This window comes from Mesoplodon bidens (genome assembly GCF_964165515.1).
Source record: "Mesoplodon bidens genome assembly, chromosome: 11".
Lineage (NCBI taxonomy): Eukaryota > Metazoa > Chordata > Mammalia > Artiodactyla > Ziphiidae > Mesoplodon > Mesoplodon bidens.
The window spans coordinates 32,034,057-32,054,119 of NC_138167.1; the positions used below are offsets into that span (position 1 = coordinate 32,034,057).

At 41.5% G+C, this 20,063-nt stretch overlaps 2 protein-coding genes across 2 annotated transcripts; both read left to right on the forward strand.

The window, feature by feature from the left end:
- Window positions 1-694: 694 nt before the first annotated feature.
- On the forward strand, window positions 695-5,668 carry IL22 (interleukin 22; the record flags this gene model as incomplete). Its single annotated transcript, XM_081250215.1, has 5 exons — window positions 695-880; window positions 1,791-1,856; window positions 1,968-2,111; window positions 3,037-3,102; window positions 5,561-5,668. 5 exons carry the CDS (start codon window positions 695-697, stop codon window positions 5,666-5,668), a joined length of 570 nt encoding a protein of 189 aa, XP_081106341.1.
- An 8,675-nt stretch (window positions 5,669-14,343) lies between these two features.
- Window positions 14,344-15,921, forward strand: LOC308625690 (PPP2R1A-PPP2R2A-interacting phosphatase regulator 1). The gene has a single exon (XM_081250196.1). It carries the CDS (start codon window positions 14,436-14,438, stop codon window positions 15,291-15,293), a length of 858 nt encoding a protein of 285 aa, XP_081106322.1. The 5' UTR covers window positions 14,344-14,435; the 3' UTR covers window positions 15,294-15,921.
- Window positions 15,922-20,063: the final 4,142 nt, after the last annotated feature.

The window sequence follows — 20,063 nt, forward strand, 5'->3', positions numbered from 1 at the left end:
TTCTTCAGGACTCAGCATATTTTTAAAAATGAGATAAAATTATTTTTTGAAAATGGAATTATCCTCCAGCTGTCATTACTGTTTATTTTAAAGCAGAGGATGTAAGTGCTTTATTTTTGATCACCTCCAATGAGATAAGAATCTATGAAGCTGGTAGGAAAATGAGTTCATGACCAAAATGCTTACTCACTGACTATAGGAAATCAAAAACTATTATACTAAACCTGGAATCTACAAAGACAAAGCAATTGTTTTCTTTGAAAAGTATGTAGAGTTTGGAAAATTTCTGGGATTTGTCTGTAAAAGCACCCTCTGGGCCCTAAAAATGACGTTTTAGGGAAATGCTGACATATCAAGGTGGGAAAGCTAGGAAATGGTGCTTTGTGGGCTCCTATGGTGGTTAGGTAGTTCTCAGAAGACAGCACTGGAAATTAGATAATTGCTGATGTCATATTTTTCACACACACAATTTGGTGTCCTGGGGGCTATAAAAGCGGCATCTTCTACCTTCCCATCACAAGCAGAATCATTGAAATCAACAGGTAAGTCCTCCAACAAACTTGGTATGCTTGTTTGTTGGGTGTGACACTTCTTGATACTTACTTTTTTCCTTTATGTTGTTTTTGCTTCTTGTTCTCTTGATACCAGGTTCTCCTTCCCTAGTCACCAGTTGCTTGAGTTTGTGTTGTCTACAATGGCTGGCCGGCAGAAATCTATGAGCTCTTCCCTTATGGGGACTCTGGCGGCCAGCTGCCTCCTCCTCACGGCCCTGTGGGTGCAGGGAGGAGCGGCTGTGCCCATCGTGTCGCACTGCAGGCTCGACAGGGCCAACTTCCAGCAGCCATACATCACCAACCGCACCTTCGCGTTGGCTCATGAGGTACTCATCTCACTCTTTCTCTCTTCTTTCGCATCCTTATCTACCTGGAACCTGAATAGTTCTTAAAGTTTCTTCAGAGCACATCTAAGATCTTTAAGAAACCAACATTTATCTCTACAGGTAGACCAGCCATCATATTCTCTGTCTCTTCTGAGACTTTGTGGAGATCTTCCATTTTGGGCTTTAGGATGCGTACATTGTGTTTTACCCTGAAAGGAGCCATTTAGTAGCCCATCTGACTATTTATTTTTCCCTTTATTCCTCTAAGCATTATTTTATTTTACTTTATTTTATTTTATTTTTTGAAGAGAAAGAAATTGACATTTATTGAGCACTTACTATGTTATGAACTCTATGCTAGGAGCTTTAAATCCATTTTTTTTAAACTGAGGTATAGTTGATTTACAATATTATTTAAGTTTCAGGTGTACAACATAGTGATCCACAATTTTTAAGGATTTATAGTTATTATAAAATATTAGGTATATTACCTATGCTGTACATTATACCCTCATATCTTATTTATTTATTGAAGTCTAGTTGATTTACAATGTCATGTTAGTTTCAGGTGTACAGCACAGTGATTCAGATATATATATGTATATATATATTCTTTTTCAGATTCTTCTCCCTTATAGGTTATTACAAAATATAGTTTCCTGTGCTTATACAGTAGGTCCTTGTTGGTTATCTGCTTTATATTTAGTAGTGTGTATATGTTAATCCCAAACTCCTCATTTATCCTTCCTCCCAACACCTGAGCATTATTTTAAACTCATGCACATATCTGAATCCTTTCTTTAGTCCTTATGTGGCTGCTCTGGGGAGAGGGGATAGAGTACAGCTCTACTTACGGACATTTCTTCTAGCTCCTTGACGTCCAAGCACTTAGTCTTTTCTTCTCTTCCAGGCTAGCTTGGCAGATAACAACACAGATGTTCGTCTCATTGGGACCAAACTGTTCCAGGGAGTCAACGTAAGCCATAGGCATGATGCCACTCGTGGTTATTTGGAGCGGTGGTGAGGATGAGTTGGGTCTTCTGAATGTCGCCTAATATGAGCCCTGCTGTTTCACTTTCACCAACAGTTGATGGAGCGCTGCCATGTGCTGAAGCAGGTGCTGAACTTTACCCTTGAAGAGGTGCTGCTCCCCCAATCCAATAGATTCAAGCCCTACATGCAGGAGGTGGTGCCCTTCCTGGCCAGGCTCAACAAAAAGCTAGGCCAATGCGTAAGTTCCTTTCCCAACCTAAGTCCACCAGCTCCCATGTGCCCACCCTCCCTCTTTCTTCTGCATGGAGCCCTTTTCTTTCCCACCCTTGTTTGTTGCCCCTCCCATGCTGGCAGTTAGAAGTGCCTCAGTAACACCATTACAGGAATCGCCGGGAGTCACAGAATGTTTACTTTTGCTTTAATTGAGTCACACTTTGAGTTGATGGTGATGGACGGGTCTGAGAGACCACATGAGGCTTATTTGTCCCTGGAAAAAACTAATTCGGGTTATGTGAGATGAGAAAGGGGTTGGGAGCTGTAAGGAAAAATGCCAGTTGGTGCAAATGAATCCACTGAGTATAAGTTGATGGAGGGAGGGAACTGGAAAGAGAGAAAGAGGGAAACAAGAAGATTTAATATTTGGTGGTGGGTAGTTGAAGACTGCTGCCCTTTTGATATGGAAAGTGACAAAATCAGAAGTTTGTGAACTCGATGCCTCTGAACATTTAAAACTCTGAAAAAAGATTTGAGTAGAGCAAGCAGAGCAAAGGGGGCCTAGTATTTATTGCGGAGGGCCCTGTTCACATAAGATGTTTTATGTATGTTTCTTGTTCTGAGCACACATTTTTGATGAGGTGCAGTTATGGTTTTATTCTTGACAGGATTTGCATAAACCACTCCACTCTTTCCACAAACTTCAACCTCAGTAGGGTTTCCCAAAAGTGAAGTGAGGTCCCATGTAATAGAATGACTGGACTTTGGTGTCCAAGGAAATTCAAGAGCTCAGAAAATCTAGGCCACTGGTGAAATCTAGGTCATTGTGGGCAAAATTGCTAAGAACATTAATTCCAGGTGAATGTAACATACCTCATTTAGGGGCGCTGAGGTTCAAAAAGCTTCAGTACAACAGTGTTAAAATTGTTTCTCTGGTTTTCATTTTGTAGCATATTGAGCGTGACAACCAGAATATCCAGAGAAATGTACAGAATCTGAAGGACACAGTGAAAAAGGTACTACTAATAACTATTAATGCTAAATCATTTGATAGAAGAGACAAATGTTGTTTTCCTCTCCTTTCTTTTCTTTCCTTTTTTTCGCCCCATGTCATGATTTTGTACTTGATTCTCCTGCCATTGGGTTGACTATTTAGATGCATATGTGTTTAGATGTGTCTATATGTTTATAAGTCAATTTCCAAATTTTGCAAATCATAGAATTCTAGAACTGGCTAGGAACTTAAATCATCTAATCTCATCACCCCATATGCCAGTCACTGGCAGAGCCAGAATAGAATGCAGGTCTTCTGAATCCCATCCAGGCCAGAAGCAATGGATATTACGTTTAGTCTCATTAATTCTAAGGGAAATTTAAGATTCCTACTGATTCATTTAATCTGAAGAAGCATTTGTTCAAAACCAGAAAAGTGTCTGGGGGCAAATTTATTTGAAATAATTTTTGAAGTCATTCATTTGAAGATTTAAAACTTGGAGAAATATACCTAGAACAACCATAACAAAAGAGCTGGACTTGCATATAGGATGAATTTCTGGAATGATTGATACTTACATTTAACTGTTATAATATAATACCCAATATCTATTGATTTTAATTTAAAAGCAAAAGTGAACAACCCCCAGTTTCTTTTACACAGTTTCAAATAGAATGAAAATACTAGTAATGGATTCACTATAGGGAAATGAAAGTCCAAACTGGAAACCCTCTTTTCTTCCTCTCTCCTTTTCCTTCCTTTCTAGTCTCCTCCCTCCTTCAACAATGCCCTAGTGAGCATCTATCTGGTATAGGTTAGTATATATTTTGACAGTGAAAGATATTGTCAAATATTTGTCAGTGAAAGATATTTCCCCAAATATGGCCTATTTGGGGAAAAGAGCAATGGTGGAAGGCTCAGGCCAGCAACTGTGACTCATCCAAAAAACAGAGGTATGATTTGTAGCAGCAAAAGTGATGATTTGGCAAGCAGGTACAATGAAACCTCAGAAACATGAAGGCTCTAGTTGATGGAATTTTCAGGAACAAGCGTAACCTCAATTCCCCCTTTTTTCCATCTTGATGTTTTTTATAAAAAGTCTTTCTTCCTGAACATGCTTTAATGAACGTGTCTGGTTCTTCCTTTGATAACTGAAGGATTTGTTGTTTTTCATTGTGAAGATCAACTCTCTTGTTATAGAATCATTAGCTAGACGTGGAGGGCTGAATATTAGCATGCCATAGCCAAGAAGTACTTTACGCTTCTGGTTTGAAAAATCCCTCATGTCAGCTTACTTTGTTGTCTTTAGAAAAGTGAAGTGTGGGAGAGAAAAATCTGATGGTGATCTGTGTGGGAAAACAGATTTTAAATCTTTTAATCCATTTTGAGAGAATTGACTTTCATATTTGCAACCGGTTGCCATGTGGAAGAGTGGTTATGCTTTTTTTTTTTTCCCTTTAGCTCCAGAAAGCATAGTGAGAGGAATGTTATTCAGACAAATCTCAGCATGAGGAAAAACTGGTCAAAGCTGTCTGAAATGGGAGGGTTGTCTTGGGGGGTAGTAATTCCCTGTCACTGGAGGTAAAAGCAGAGAGCAGGCTATAGCAGAACGGATGACACACAGTAGGGCAAGAGAAGCTTTAAAATTCTTTATAATCTTGGGAGTCTTTGAGATATAAAAATTATCTCTTGCCATTATGTCAAAGGAAGTATGGAAAGATGGAATGGTGGAAGAAAGCAGGAAGAGAAAGGAGACCGAAATCTAGAGGACAATGATGACTTAGGGTTGTTGTTTTATTTGAGGTAATCTTGAGCAGATTTAATAGATCAGATGAATTTCAGAGGAGGATGATTTGGGCTTGAACCTGGGTTCCCTCTCCCATGGAGTTTGAAAGCCTCATTTGCCTACTGCTTGGAAGGAGAAGGAAAGACGGGGTGTTAGAAGTCATTTCTGGCCTTCTACTATTAAAGCAACTGGATAGGATGCATTTGGTATTTTCCCCATAAATGTGAAAACCTGTTTTTTCTACCCCTCTGTCAAGAAAGTGGGAACAGAAAAAGCCCATGTGTATTGGTAATGTGCAGTTTTGATTCAAGGCTGTTTGAGCTAAGTGGTTATATGTAACTGGTTGGTCATAGACAGTAGTGGGCCTAGGAGGTAGGGCAAGGCAGGATGAGTGGCACTCTGGGTCCCCCAGATCCCAGCACAGCCTCTATCTGTTTGCTCTGGTTAGGAAGTGGTTTGAAACATCATCAGCTTAGATTGATGCCCACAGATGCCCTCTCAGTTCAGATAGCCGTAATTTTAAAGTCTTTTAGCAAATCACACTTGCTAAAAGGGTATTATTACTGATCTTTTACAAAAGGCTAAACCTTGGTTTCTGTCCCAGCAACCTAACCATCTCATCTCCCTCTAATTTATTCCTCTTTAGAAAACATGGTATAAATGCTGAAATACTTGTGTGTTCTTATTTTCACAGCTTGGAGAGAGTGGAGAGATCAAAGTAATTGGAGAACTGTATTTGCTGTTTATGGCCCTGAAAAATGAATGCACTCGTCCAGGGCAAAGCTCGGAAATGGATAACTAACGTTTCTTGCCTGTTAGAAATAACAATAAGATCCCCTGAGGTTTTCTTTTATCAAAAGAAAAAGGGGAAGCCAAACTCCACAGCCCTGTGTGGATTCTAAACAAACCCCTGCTTAGCTTAAAAAAGAGAACAATGTCACTTGTATCCATACGACCAGAAGGTAGACCTTCCAAGCATAAGGAGATCTATTAATAAATAACATTTTATCGTAGTTGGTGTTTTATGCACAGAAATTTAATTTTTAAGCAGTTGTCTATTTCCCCACAAAAAAGATTACTTCCCCACCTCTTTAGGGAAAATGCCCCTAAATAATTTCATTTCCATAATCAATAATTTATATTTATGAATTAATTTATTGCTTTAAGTACCTGTGTTATTTATGTAATTTTACTAATATGAATTTATTTATAGAAGCATTATAAGATATTTCTACTTAACCATAAGGCTAATATTAATATTTATGACAATAATTATGGAGCTATATATGATATGTTTATTTTATGTCAATAAACACTTCTGTATCCTAAATCTTGTGGCTTTGTGATTTTTTTCCCCTTTACTATTACCACCACCACCACCATCATCATCATCATCATCATCATCATGTAATCATTTCTATTTGCTAAATGCCCCAGAACCTGTATAAATGATTTTATTCTTGACTCTAAGCAAATGAGGTGGCTATTAGTATTATCCACATTTTACAGATGAGAAAACTGAATCAGAAACATGTTAAAAAACATTGTGTCACTATAAGCAGTGGACCCTTATTAAAGCTAGGTCTGTCTGATTTCTGGGGGAATCTGTTATACTACCTGTATAGATTTGTTATGTTGATTCAGCATGTGATTCTGAAAGGAAAAAGGTAAGACATTGTAAAGAATCCATCTGCCTCATTAGCAGTTTGCTAAAAGGAAGGAGTGATGCTGCTGGGGGAGAAATACATGTTTCCTCTATTGCTGTAGATGAACTGCTTTTAGTTCTATGTTGAGCTTGTTAGGAAGGGCATCCTCCAGTTTTCCTGTAAGTCAGGGAAGTAAAGGGGAAGCTGACTGAGTCTGGGGAGTCTTATCTGCCAGTGGAGTTTAGCCCTGATAGAGAAGTCTGTGAGTGGAAGATGAGCAAGATATCATGAAGCACACATGAGGGGGGAAAGCTGGATGTCTTCAAGATTTGTACAGTGGTACAGGGAAGAGAGAGGAGAGATAGAGATAAAAGTTGGACTAATTCTGTCTAGAATAATGGACAAATGACACCAGCACTGAAGCATGTATAGGTCTTTCCATAAAAGGCAAAAGCCAGTGGTCAGCTGTCTAAAGTGTTTCCTTCTCCAAAAAATCAGGAACCCTGGGACTATTCTACAGGTCACTCACCAATTATTTGCCAAGCTCCTGCAGGATGAGGTCAAGACTGGTGATGATTAAGTTATAGAGAACAAACAAGTGGTAACCCGTGGGGAGGGGGAAGAGGGGAGGGGCAATGTAGGTGTAAGGGAGTAAGAGGTGCAGACTGTTAGGTATAAAATAAGCTACAAGGATATATTGTACAACATGGGAAACAGTGAATATTTTATAATAACTATAAACAGAGTATAACCTTTAAAAATCATGAATCATTAGATTGTACATCTGTAACTTATATAATATTGCACAGCAACTATCCATCAATTAAAAAAGACTGGCGGTGATTGTGAGCACATATGTAAATTGCACATTCACTCGTGGATAAAGTGGAGTTAATACTTTTGGGTATGGGCTCCAAATGCTGAAAGGTACCAAAGTTAAGCTTCAGGGTTGATGGGATGAGAATTATTTCTGGGATAAGCTGAGGTTTAGCATTCTTTCTTCTCTTCTTCCAAATGAGTCTCAGTGTAATGATTTGAGAAAAATTTGGTATTGTACTTGTTTTTGACCAGTCTTCTAGAAATCGAGCCATAAATGGAAGAATACCTTTAAAACTGGATTCACAAATGCTTCCATCCTAGGACAAGGAGTCTGAAATAAAGAGATTTAAAAGTTCTGAATGCCAATGGACATGAGTCATAAGGTGCCAGGATCCTCTTCAAGTCTGGAGGGCAGTGCTGATAAATTTGGCAGGGACATGAAATAGTTCAAATTCCTCATAGGGAGTCTTGACGTAATCGTTGGCAGCTGCTTTGGCATCCGTGGCAGTGGCTAGCATTTGGCTGGCACTGTCAGCACTGCCCTTGTTCTTGGCATTGGCAGAAGCCTTGGATGCCTCCTCCCCCAGCACCAGATGGTAACACCCAGGTATTTCAGAAGACTAATTTGTGAGCTTGTGTGAGACCCAAGCCCCCTGAGAAACGAACAAGCATTTAGGACTGAAGAGAAGCCACTGGAGGGTTTCAAGTGTGGGCAAGACTTGATATGACTCATGTTCCATAAAGATCACTCTGGCTGCTGGGTGGAGAATAGGTCTATAGGAGGGGTAAGGATAGAAGCAAGGCCAATGCAATCATCCAAGGAGAAAGTGGTGATTGTACTGAAGTAGATGGGGGTAGAGCCAGAGAAAACTCGTTGTGACTGTGACACTCGGCTTGGTTGCCTGGGACAGAAGAGCTACATATGGATCCAATTCACTAACAGGAAAAGTGTTAGTTTTTCTCCTGGTTTTTCATTTATACTATAATATTCATTCATATGCAGTGCTTCATATAGGAATGAAAGTAAAGACAGTGATTTTGCCCTGAAAGCAGGTTAAGATTTTAAGATTTGAGTGCAGACAGTTAAACGAGGAGAATGCAGTGATACCAAGGGTTGAAAGCTGAGGTCCTATTGTCCCGGAGGCAACCATCAATATAGTGACTTTATCTTTAAAATCGACTTCAAGGAATGTTTATTGTTGAAAAAGACAGGTAGACAAGGCTGGGATGACTGATCCTAATCGACAAGAGAAAACTGTATTACTGCTACACCCTGAGGGCTAGGTAGACTGTAACTGGACCAAAGGGGTCACTGGATTGTCTTGTCAACTTGCTCAAAGTCTCATCAATGAAAAACTGCATCAACCCAAGAGAGACAGGATCCTCAAGAACTCCTTTACTATAGGAATGAGGTTTAGTCACTTTACCAGGTGAAGGACTCCATCCAGTGAAGGTGCAGGCAGGGGGTAAGAGGAAAACGGAATGGGTGGTGGAAGAAGGAATTCATGATTATTAATTTAGGTCCTGTGAACAGCTATAAAAACAGGAACTATAGCAGATATGGTTTCTGTTATTCAATCTTTGTCCTGTTTCTCCTCCTCCCTCCCCTCTTACATGAAGAGTACTAATGGGGACTGACTGATATTTCAGTTTTCAGGTGGGACTATGACCACATTTACATCTTCCATACAGTGTAGTTGATGAGATTCTGAGTATTTCCTGTGCTGGAAACAAGCATTTTTCACCTGCACAAAGAAAAGAGTGGGTGCTGAGGACAGGAAGAAAGGATGATGCCAATCTGGCCCTCCACATCCATCCTGTTCTTTCCCACTCTACTTGGTCCCCAGAGAAGCTGACATACATGAATTGCCCCCTATATGTGCTGGCTGTCTGGCTTTTGATTGCATTTGGCAAGTGAAAATAAGTTAGCAGGAAATTGAAGGAAGAGGATAAAGTTAGAATATGTGTTCCTCTGGAACCCTCTGGCCAAGTTGCCATGCAGGTTGGTTGTATATTCTACCCAAAACCTCAGCTCCTTGCAGACAGCCCTCTTCCATATAGTTCTCTTTCCTGGTTCCAGAAATTGCTCTCCACCCTGTTCACTAACAGGCTTCCATCTATTCTTAGCTTCAGGGCATCCCATTACTTCTTTATAGGGTTCCTTAAACTCTTTCCACACCTTAAAAAAAGCCAATCCCTTATTAAACTTTTTCAAATGCAATATTGTAAATCAACTGTACTTTAATAAAAAAAAATTTTAAACATAAGTTGGTGCAACCACTATAGAAAACAGTATGGAGGTTCCTTACAAAACTTAAAATAGATCTACCATATGATCCAGCAATCCCACTCCTGGACATTTACCCAGAAGTGACGAAAACTCTAATTTAAAAAGATACATGCACCCCAATATTCATAGCAGCATTATTTACAATAGCCAAGACATGGAAACAACCCAAGTCCCCATCAACAGACGATTGGTTTAAGAAGATGCAGTATATATATACAATGGAATGTTACTCAGCCATAAAGAGAGTGAAATATTGCCATTTATACCAACATGGATGGACCTAGAGATTACCATATTAAGTGAAGTAAGTCAGGCAGAGAAAGACAAACATTATATGATATCACTTATATGTGGAATCTAAAAAATAAAACAAATGAATCTATATACAAAACAGAAACAGAACCACAGACATAGAAAACAAACTTTTGGTTACCAAAGGGGAAAGGGAGGGGAGGAGGGACAAATTAGGGGTTTGGGATTAACAGGTACACACTACTATACATAAAATAGATAAGCAAAAAGGATTTACTGTGTAACCCAGGGAACTATATCTAATATCTTATAATAACCTATAATGGAAAATAATCTGAAAAAAAAAATATATATAACTGAATCACTTTGCTGTATACCTGAAACTAACACGATATTGTAAATCAACTATACTTCCATTAAAAAAACAACTCTTTTCCATTACCCAGTTTGAGTGTAACGTATGTTTTCCGCTGGGCTTCTGACCTATATATCTCTGTTCTCTCTTCCATTCTCCTCCCAGCTCCCACCTAGTAGTTGGATGGAGTCTGCTAGTTTAGATATTGTTTACGGACAATAAATAAAGCCAGTTTTTGGCATATCTAAGTCGTGTGCAAATGTTTGACCCTGTAATGAAGCAAAATCAGAAACAGTGGTATTTTGGTTTCTAAAATCAAAATAGTTTTCTTTTAATTAAAAAATAATCCTATTTCTCCAATAGACTGCTCCACGGGAAATAGAGGCGCTTAGGTCAACATGCAGTATTACCTGAAGGACCTAAAAAGCTTTCTTCTCCCTTTTGGTCCAGGAACGCTCGTGCTGCTTTGTGCGTGAAGCTCCCTTCTCCCTGCTGCTTCCACACCAGGCACACTTGTATCTTGTTGGAGTTAGGCTACTGCGCCAACTAGAGGGTGGGAGAGCTATTACACCCGAATAATTCTGACCCCACCCAGCCTTGTGTTTTGGTTGCTTCTCTTTTGTGTGGCCCTTCCTTCAACTCTTTTCTTTTTACAGCTGCTAAGGATGTTCACGGTGACCCTACATGTCTCCTTGAGTCACAGTCCCTGCCTTATTTCTACCGGGTTTAACCGTCTGGCTCGTTCTCTGCATCTCCTATCTTACTTTGACAATGTGCCTGCAGCTTCACCTCAATACCACCTAGAAATCGACCAGCTGTGTCCTTACTAGTAGGCGCCATTTCTTTTTGAAACCCACATGCTGTGAAATGCTTTTTTTTTTTTTTTTTTTTTTTTTTACTTCGGTACGAATGGCTTTTATTGTTTGCAACGGGAAGTGGAAGAGGAGGGGATGAGACAGCTCCGGCTCCTGGGGCGGCTCCACAGACTCGGTCGCGGTCCTCGAAAAGCTGAAATGCTTTTTTGAGTTGTTTCACCTGTGACATTTTCATCTTGCCATCGCTGCAGATGCTACTTTTAGGCACAATGAGTGCGCAGGAACTTTATGAATCTCACATGGCTGCTTGACTCACTGACACCCTTAGGCATTTCAATTCAATGTAGTTCATTAAACAACGATTTAAATCATAGGGTATGCAAGATCTTCTGCTCATACAGCTTAATATCAAAAAGCAAATAACCCAATCAGAAAATAGGCAGAAGACCTAAATAGACATTTCTCTAAAGAAGACATACAGATGGCCAACAGGCACATGAAAAGATGCTCAATATCTCTAATTATTAGAGAAATGTAAATGAAAACTGCAATGAGGTATCACCTCACACCAGTCAGAATGGCCATCATCAAAAAGTCTACAAATAATAAATGCTGGAGAGGGTGTGGAGAAAAGGGAACCCTCTTGCACTGTTGGTGGGAATGTAAACTGATACAACCACTATGGAGAACAGTATGGAGGTTCCTTAAAAAACTAAAAATAGAGTTGCCGTATGATCCTGCAATCCCACTCCTGGGAATATATCTGGAGAAAGCTCTAATTTGAAAAGATACATGCATACCAATATTCATAACAGCAATATTTACAATAGCCAAGACATGGAAGCAACCTAAATGTCCACCAACAAATGAATAGATAAAGAAGATGTGGTATATAAATACAGTGTAATATTACTCAACTATAAAAAACGATGAAATAATGTCATTTGTAGCAACATGGATGGACCTAGAGATTATAATACTAAGTGAAGTAAGTCAGACAGATAAAGACAAATACCATATATCACTTATATGTGGAATCTAAAAAAAAAGATACAAATGAACACATTTATGGAACAGAAACAGACTCACAGACATAGAAAACAAACTTATGGTTACCAAAGGGGATGATGGTGGAGGGGGGAGATAAATTAAGAGTTTGGGATTACATATACACAATACTATGCATAAAACAGGTAAACAACAAGGACCTACTGTATAGCCCAGGGAACTATACTCAACATCTTATAATAACCTATAATGGAAAAGAATCTGAAAAAAATAGATAGATAGCTAGATATAGATATGTATAGACATAGATATATACATATATGTGTGTATGTAACTGAATCAATTTGCTGTACACTTGAAACTAACACATTGTAAATTAACTATATTTCAATTTTTTAAAATGTCTTCTCCTCTGTGAAATTTTCTCTTTTTCTTCCCTTTTACAACCTAGTCATAGTTAATTGCTCCATCTTCAGGACTGGCCACGCATAATCTGCATCTCTCTCTTAGCACTTATCACACGAAAGTTTAATTATTTATGTGTCTATGTTGAGAACGTTTCAAGGACAGGAACTATTGTTCATCTTTGTATTCCAGGAACTAAAAATGCCTGGCACTTTACAGGTGCTTTGTTAATGTTTGGTGGATGAGTGCATAGAGGATGGAATAGGATTCTGGGCCCAAGGACCTGGAAAAGCAAAGAGTTGGAGACATGAAAGGGGACAGAGGCCTCAGGGGAAGGTCAGAGGTCCAGTGTGGCTAGAACTCAGCTTGCGTGGGCAGATGCATGAGGCACCTGGGCTAAGGCAATTCCTTACTAGAATCTTAGCTCCGTGAGGTTAAGGGTTTTGGTTTGTTTTGCTTACCATCTGGAGTATTGCCTGGAACATAGGAGGTGCTCAATATATATAAGGTCTGCATATATGCATATATATCTCCTATCTTATTGATAAGATCTGCTATGAACAGTAGAATGGTGAGTGTGTGTGTGTGTGTGTGTGTGTGTGTGTGTGTGTGTGTGTATAATTTTGAAGGAAATATACTGATTCAGGACAGAATCACGGAAGACATTAGCACCAAAACAAATCTGTAGGAAGGATAAGAGACCTCTCATTAGCTGGTTCCTGTCGTTAGAGAATACCCAGGCCTGTAATACAAAAACACAGATACATTTAACTGCAGTAAAGCGAACAGCTGGTGTGTAGGAACTTATGAGAGAAAGATACAGAACAAAAAGCAGTAGCCAGCACCCCCCAGCGCACAGCTGCATGAGAGGTTCCCATCAAGCCCAGATGCTCAGCTGATCAGATCCTCCTACGCATCTGGTTTGGTTTGAAATGCAGAGGAGAGACAGGAGACAATATCAAAGGCAGAGGAGGGGATGCCCATTGTGAGCTCTGTAGATATCATAGGCAAAATGAGAAGATAAAGAGCTGCTTGTGGCTGCCCAACGTGGCTCAGAAGTGGGTCGAGCTCCCAAAGCAGAGTTTATTATCTTTATGTCAGCACCCAAACTTCTCTCTCCTTCCTCCTTAGAGCCCTGACTGCCTTTTGGTCTTCTCTCACCTCACAGGGCATTCCATGGTGATGATGGAGGTGTAATCAGTAATCCAACAGTATTTACTGAGCACATACCATAGGCTAGTCTCTGGAACCGCGGCAACAGCAATGACCAAGCAGAAGAAAATTCCTGCCCTGATAGAGCTTAGATTTTAGCAAAGGGAGATAAACAGTAAACAAAATGCACAAGTGAAAGATCTGTAAGATAATGGTAAGGAGTTTGGAAAGATATAAAACAGAAAAAGGAAACAAAGGAGCAAGGAGTGAGGTTAATTCTCATTAGGGTACTGTATTAGTTTGCAAGGGCTGCCATAACAAAGTACCACACAGGCGGAGTGACATAGCTCTGGAGGCTAGAAGTCTGACATCAAGATGTCAGCAGGATTGGTTTCTTCTGAGGCCTCCCTCCTTGGCTTATAGATGGCTACTTTCTCTCTGTGTCCTCACACGGTTTTTCCTCTGTGTATGTCTGTGTCCTAATCTCCTCTTCTTATGAGGGCATCAGTCACATTGAATCAGGGCCTGCCCAGATAGGTAATTAACTTGATTACCTCTTTAAAGACCCTCCACCTCCAAACAGCCACATTCTGGGGTGCTGGGGGTTAGGACTTCAACATATGAATTTTGGAGGGACAACCTTCAGCCCATTAACAGGTATCTTAGGAAAGCCTAGCTGGGAAGGTTGTATTTAAGCAAAGACTTGAAAGACTTAAAAGAGCTGGCCAGAGATTGTCTCGGTGGCGGCGGCGGCGGCAGCGGCCCTGGACTGCGGGGAATGGGAATCCTAGGGCTTTGAGCACCGCCCCCGCCTCCCTGCCCGCGACATGGCTCAGGAGAAGATGGAGCTGGACCTGGAGCTGCCTCCGGGCACGGTTGGGAGCCCGGCGGAGGGCGGCGGCAGCGGCGGGGGCCTCAGGAGGTCTAACAGCGCCCCCCTGATCCACGGCCTCAGTGACACTTCGCCGGTGTTCCAGGCCGAGGCGCCGAGCGCCAGGCGAAACAGCACAACGTTCGCGAACCGCCACGGCCTGCTACTACCGGCCTCCCCCGTCCGCATGCACAGCAGCCGCTTGCACCAGATCAAACAGGAGGAGGGCATGGACTTGATCAATCGAGAGACCGTCCACGAGCGCGAGGTGCAGAACGCAATGCAGATAAGCCACTCCTGGGAGGAAAGTTTCAGCTTGAGTGACAACGACGTGGAGAAATCCGCCTCCCCGAAACGCATCGATTTCATTCCGGTGTCGCCAGCACCGTCACCCACCCGGGGAATTGGGAAGCAGTGTTTTTCACCATCCTTGCAAAGTTTTGTGAGTAGCAATGGATTGCCTCCAAGTCCGATTCCCAGCCCAACGACCCGATTTACTACCCGGAGAAGCCAGAGTCCAATTAATTGCATTAGACCAAGTGTTCTTGGACCATTGAAAAGAAAATGTGAAATGGAAACTGAATATCAGCCAAAGAGATTTTTCCAGGGCATCACCAACATGCTTTCTTCTGACGTTGCACAGCTGTCGGATCCTGGTGTGTGTGTATCTTCCGATACCCTTGATGGAAACAGCAGCAGTGCCGGATCTTCTTGTAATTCACCAGCGAAAGTCAGCACTACCACCGACTCTCCTGTGTCACCTGCCCAAGCGGCCTCTCCATTTATTCCAGTAGATGAACTTTCATCTAAGTGATTCACCCACCCATCCTGAGACTCGGTTTTGTTTTTGTTTTTGCAGTGGAGAGAAAAATGAAGTTGGAACAAGCACTGAACTTTGTCGATTAATTTGAGGCTATTTCCTATTTTACCCTTTTCCTTTTTTGGAATTTCCTGAAATGTTGTTATTCTAGAGAACTTTTATGTCAGATTCCTGCGGGTGCCCTTGAATTCAGTGTAGTAATATTTTCAGACGTTTTCCCAATAAGTGTGTTGAAGCATACATCTTTACGCTGCTAATATGTCTAAATACATATGTTATCCCTTGATTTTTTTTTTTTTTTTTTTGCGGTACGCGGGCCTCTCACTGTCGTGGCCTCTCCCGTTGCGGAGCACAGGCTCCGGACGCAGAGGCCCAGCGGCCATGGCCCACGGGCCCAGCCACTCCGCGGCATGTGGGATCCTCCCGGACCGGGGCACGAACCCGTGTCCCCTGCATCGGCAGGCGGACTCTCAACCACTGCGCCACCAGGGAAGCCCTATCCCTTGATTTTTTAAAATAACTGAGAGCTCTATTTATTTATGCGATTATTAAGTTCTGATGCAAATATAAATGTTGAATTAATCAGCATAGTAAACTGATGTTTTAAAATTCCATACTTCATGCCCACACTAATTTTTAATGTTATTTTCAGTGATTGCTAATTTCTATTTGATGAAGAACAATAACTTACCTATGTACAGGTATTTTTTAAATGTTAGTTTTATCCATCCAGTGTTTGTCTGTTTTACCCAGGAATCCTTGAATATTTAATTTTCTGGGTACAGAAGTGGATGGGGGATGGTGATAAAAAAACAGAATATAAAAGTTTGCAACAGATCTTTTAAAATTAAATATATAAAAGTAAACATAGGGCTTCCCTGGTGGCGCAGTGGTTGAGAGTCCGCCTGCCGATGCAGGGGACACGGGTTCGTGCCCCGGTCTGGGAAGATCCCACATGCCGCAGAGCGGCTAGGCCCGTGAGCCATGGCTGCTGAGCCTGCGCATCCGGAGCCTGTGCTCTGCAAGGGGAGAGGCCACAACAGTGAGAGGCCCGCCTACCGCAAAAAAAAAAAAAAAAAAAAAAAAAAAAGTAAACATATTTAAAAACAAAAACAAACAAACAAAAAAAAGAGCTGGCCATGCAGATATCTGGGGTGGGGTGGGGTGGGGTGGAGTGAGGAAACATTTCAGGTAGAGGGAACAGCTATAGGCATCTTAGTGAGTTTGAAGAGCAACAAGGAGGTATTGTGGCTAGAGGAGGTGAGCAAAGGGGAGAGCAGGAGGAAAAGCCAAAAGGCAAGGAGAATAGCAAAATCAGACAGGCCCTTAGGCCATTGAAAGGATTTGGCTTTTACTCTGAGTGTGACAGGAAATCCTTAAGGGAGAAATCATGCTTCTAGTGGCCTGCAAGTTCAGGTTCAAGTGCATTGCTTAGTCTGAGTAGAATCTATCAGGCACTTATGCTGACTGCCCCAGAACTACAGGGCTGAAGAGATGGACCAATGATTAATACATTTTGACAGAAGAGGTACATCTATTTCTAGGAATCTTGCTATTGTGATTTCTAAACTCTATCTCAATTCTTGCAGTTATTACTGCCAAACTTCTTTTTAATGCACTTAGAAAATGAGGTAGAAGGGCTATTTTTAAGTCATGTACTTTGATAAAATTTTGGAGGATGCTTGGATTGATGTATCCATTGTGTATACTTTTCTTCTGTGGGGCTAAGAGTGAGGGGGACAGCAGCAGAAGTTTATTTCTGTCATCCATTGTGGTGGTTACTATGGGAAATCTGCTTCTGACTTCTTATTTTTTATTTTTAAATCATGGTTAGGGTACCATATCCTTTGCAGGTTTTAGCGATGACATGCCTTTCATTGCCGGAGAATAAAAGGCCAATATGTACGCTACCATCATGTCAAAACTGAAAATGCTGGGCTTCCCTGGTGGCGCAGTGGTTGAGAGTCCACCTGCCGAGGCAGGGGACATGGGCTCGTGCCCTGGTCCGGGAGGATCCCACATGCCGCGGAGCAGCTGGGCCCGTGAGCCATGGCCGCTGAGCCTGCGCATCCGGAGCCTGTGCTCTGCAACGGGAGAGGCCACAACAGTGAGAGGCCCGCGTACTGCAAAACAAAACAAAACAAAACAACACAAAACAAAACAAAAACAAACTGAAAATGCTAAGATAACCAAAAATCTACAAAGCTATGAAGAAGATCGGTACTGCATAATAGCTATGGGAATGGATAATACTCTTTTTGTATTTGTGTGTTGGTTTATTCTCACACTGCCCATCAGAAGATCTTGGCCTCATACATACATAATGTTTATTTATTAACCCAGAGTCAAAATGGTACAGTGGAAATACCACTGGATTTGCTGTTTGAAGACATGGGTGAAACCCAGGTTTGCTACTTCCTGTCTTTGTGCCTTCAGACAGCCATTTAACCTCTTTCGGTCTCAGCTCTCTTACCTGTAAACTGAGAAAAACAAGACCTTCTTTACCTTTTATAGCATTGTTGGGAAGACCAAGTAAAGGAAAATCTTTATGAAGTATTACGTAAAATTAGATATTCCTATAGTGAATATACAAGGGCTATAAAATATCACAAAAAATTTCGTTTTACTATTCCTTAGGTTGTTTTTCTTTTTGTTCCTTTTTCCTTAAGTCTCTGTTTTCTGTGATCTCCACCACAGCCTCAGACACTCCTTGTATCCTGCCCTCCAGTGTGGAGGGAGGCTGCACAGGGAGTGGGAAACACATGGGCTTGGAGTCTTAAAAACATGGATGGAATCCTCTGCCTTTTTGAGCTGAGTGTCACTGGGCATGTGATTCAACTTCCCCGGACCTCAGATTCTTCGTCTGTAAAATGGAGCAATACCAGATGCTCTAAGCCTAACTACATTCTCAAGTATAATGGGAAGCATTTAGTTATACCTTGAACTTTAGGATATAAAAACATTCTCCTCCCAACAAGCTCCAGTAAGCCTGGGAGATGACAAGCACTCAGTTTAAGTACTTGGTGAATGAGTCACTTGATGATGAAGGGTGAAAACACAGAGTACCAGCCACCCAGCACAGGGCCGGTAACATAGGCTGAGACTCTCAGTGACTTTCCATGCATGTTTCCTCTTCATGCTGCTCATGCATCCAACCTCAATAGCTCCCTCTTTTCCCATGCAGACCATTGACAGCACTCTTCTTCCCCTCTCTAACCTGTTCTCATCCATCCCTCTGAGGATGTAAACATGAGATAAACAGGTTTCCTGGGTGGAAGTGTTCAGTAGAATGGGATCTACCATTTCTGAGGGGACAAAAACCAAGCTATCACTGTACTGAACATATTTATCTACCTATGACTATTTCTTTCTTTTTTTGCGGTACACGGGCCTCTCACTGTTGTGGCCTCTCCCTTTGCGGAGCACAGACTCCGGACGCGCAGGCTCAGTGGCCATGGCTCACGGGCCCAGCCGCTCGGCGGCATGTGGAATCTTCCCGGACCGGGGCACGAACCCGCGTCCCCTGCATTGGCAAGCGGACTCTCAACCACTGCGCCACCAGGGAAGCCCTAAGACTATTTCTTATCTATATCTTCTGGATCTATCCTGGGAAAAACATCAGATTCAGTGGGTTTTGGGGCTTTTTTTGGATGACTGGTTTAAATAGATCTATCTGCTTCTTATTTACATCTGTGTTGATTTTAGGATTTATGATCCTGAGGAATTATGCCAATCACTGAGGTCATTAAACATCGTATTTCAACAAATTTAAGATACAATATATTGGAAGTTGCAGCATTATTTCATTTACCACTAAGATAGGGAAAAAAATATTGCTGAATAAACTGCGATGCAACGCTTTCTTAACATTGAGCACTTGGCTGTTGCTTTGCAAGAAAACATGTATTTATGGTCATTCCTCCAAAGACAAATATTTGCTTCTCTAAAAGCAGATTTGCAGTCCACTGCTGTTCTGTGCCTTTCTGTGAACACATTCACTTTAGTTTCAATGCCAAATCATAAGGTGTCTTTCCAAAGGCATTTTAACAGCATGTGAACTCAACACCCACAGTAACAACCATGCACGCAGTTCAGCGGAAGTGATGACGTCATTAGGGACCGCACAGAACGGACTCCTGACTCGGTGATATAATTGTAAGACTCTGTGGATTATAAAACAGGCTGGGTCCCCTCCCCGGCCCCCGACAGGCTGGCGGGCTGCCCTGAGGAGGTGGGGAGGGGAGGGCTGGGCCGGCTGGCTGGCAGACGGTGATGCCGGACTTCTGCGAGGACCCCAACTGCACGTGGAAGAGCATGCAGTCGGACCTGGCTTTTTTCAGGTTCCCGCGAGATCCAACCAGATGCCAGAAGCGGGTGGAGAATTGTAGGAGAGCAGACTTAGAAGATAAAACCCCCGATCAACTAAATAAACATTATCGATTGTGTGCCAAACGCTTTGAGACTTCTATGATCTGTAGAACTAGTCCTTATAGGACAGTTCTTCGAGATAATGCAATACCAACAATATTTGATCTTACCAGCCATTTGAATAATCCACACAGTAGACACAGAAAAAGAATAAAAGAATTGAGTGAAGATGAAATCAGGACATTGAAACAGAAAAAAATTGATGAAACTTCTGAACAGGGATGAAAACATAAGGAAATAAACAACAGCAATGCTCAGAACCCCAGTGCAGAAGGGGGTGAAGAGCAGGATGAAGACATTTTACTTTTAACCCTTGAAGAGAAGGAAAACAAAGAA

Excerpts from the sequence above, each read along its gene's own strand:
- LOC308625690 (XM_081250196.1), top strand. The coding sequence starts at position 14,436 with ATGGCTCAGGAGAAGATGGAGCTGGACCTGGAGCTGCCTCCGGGCACG.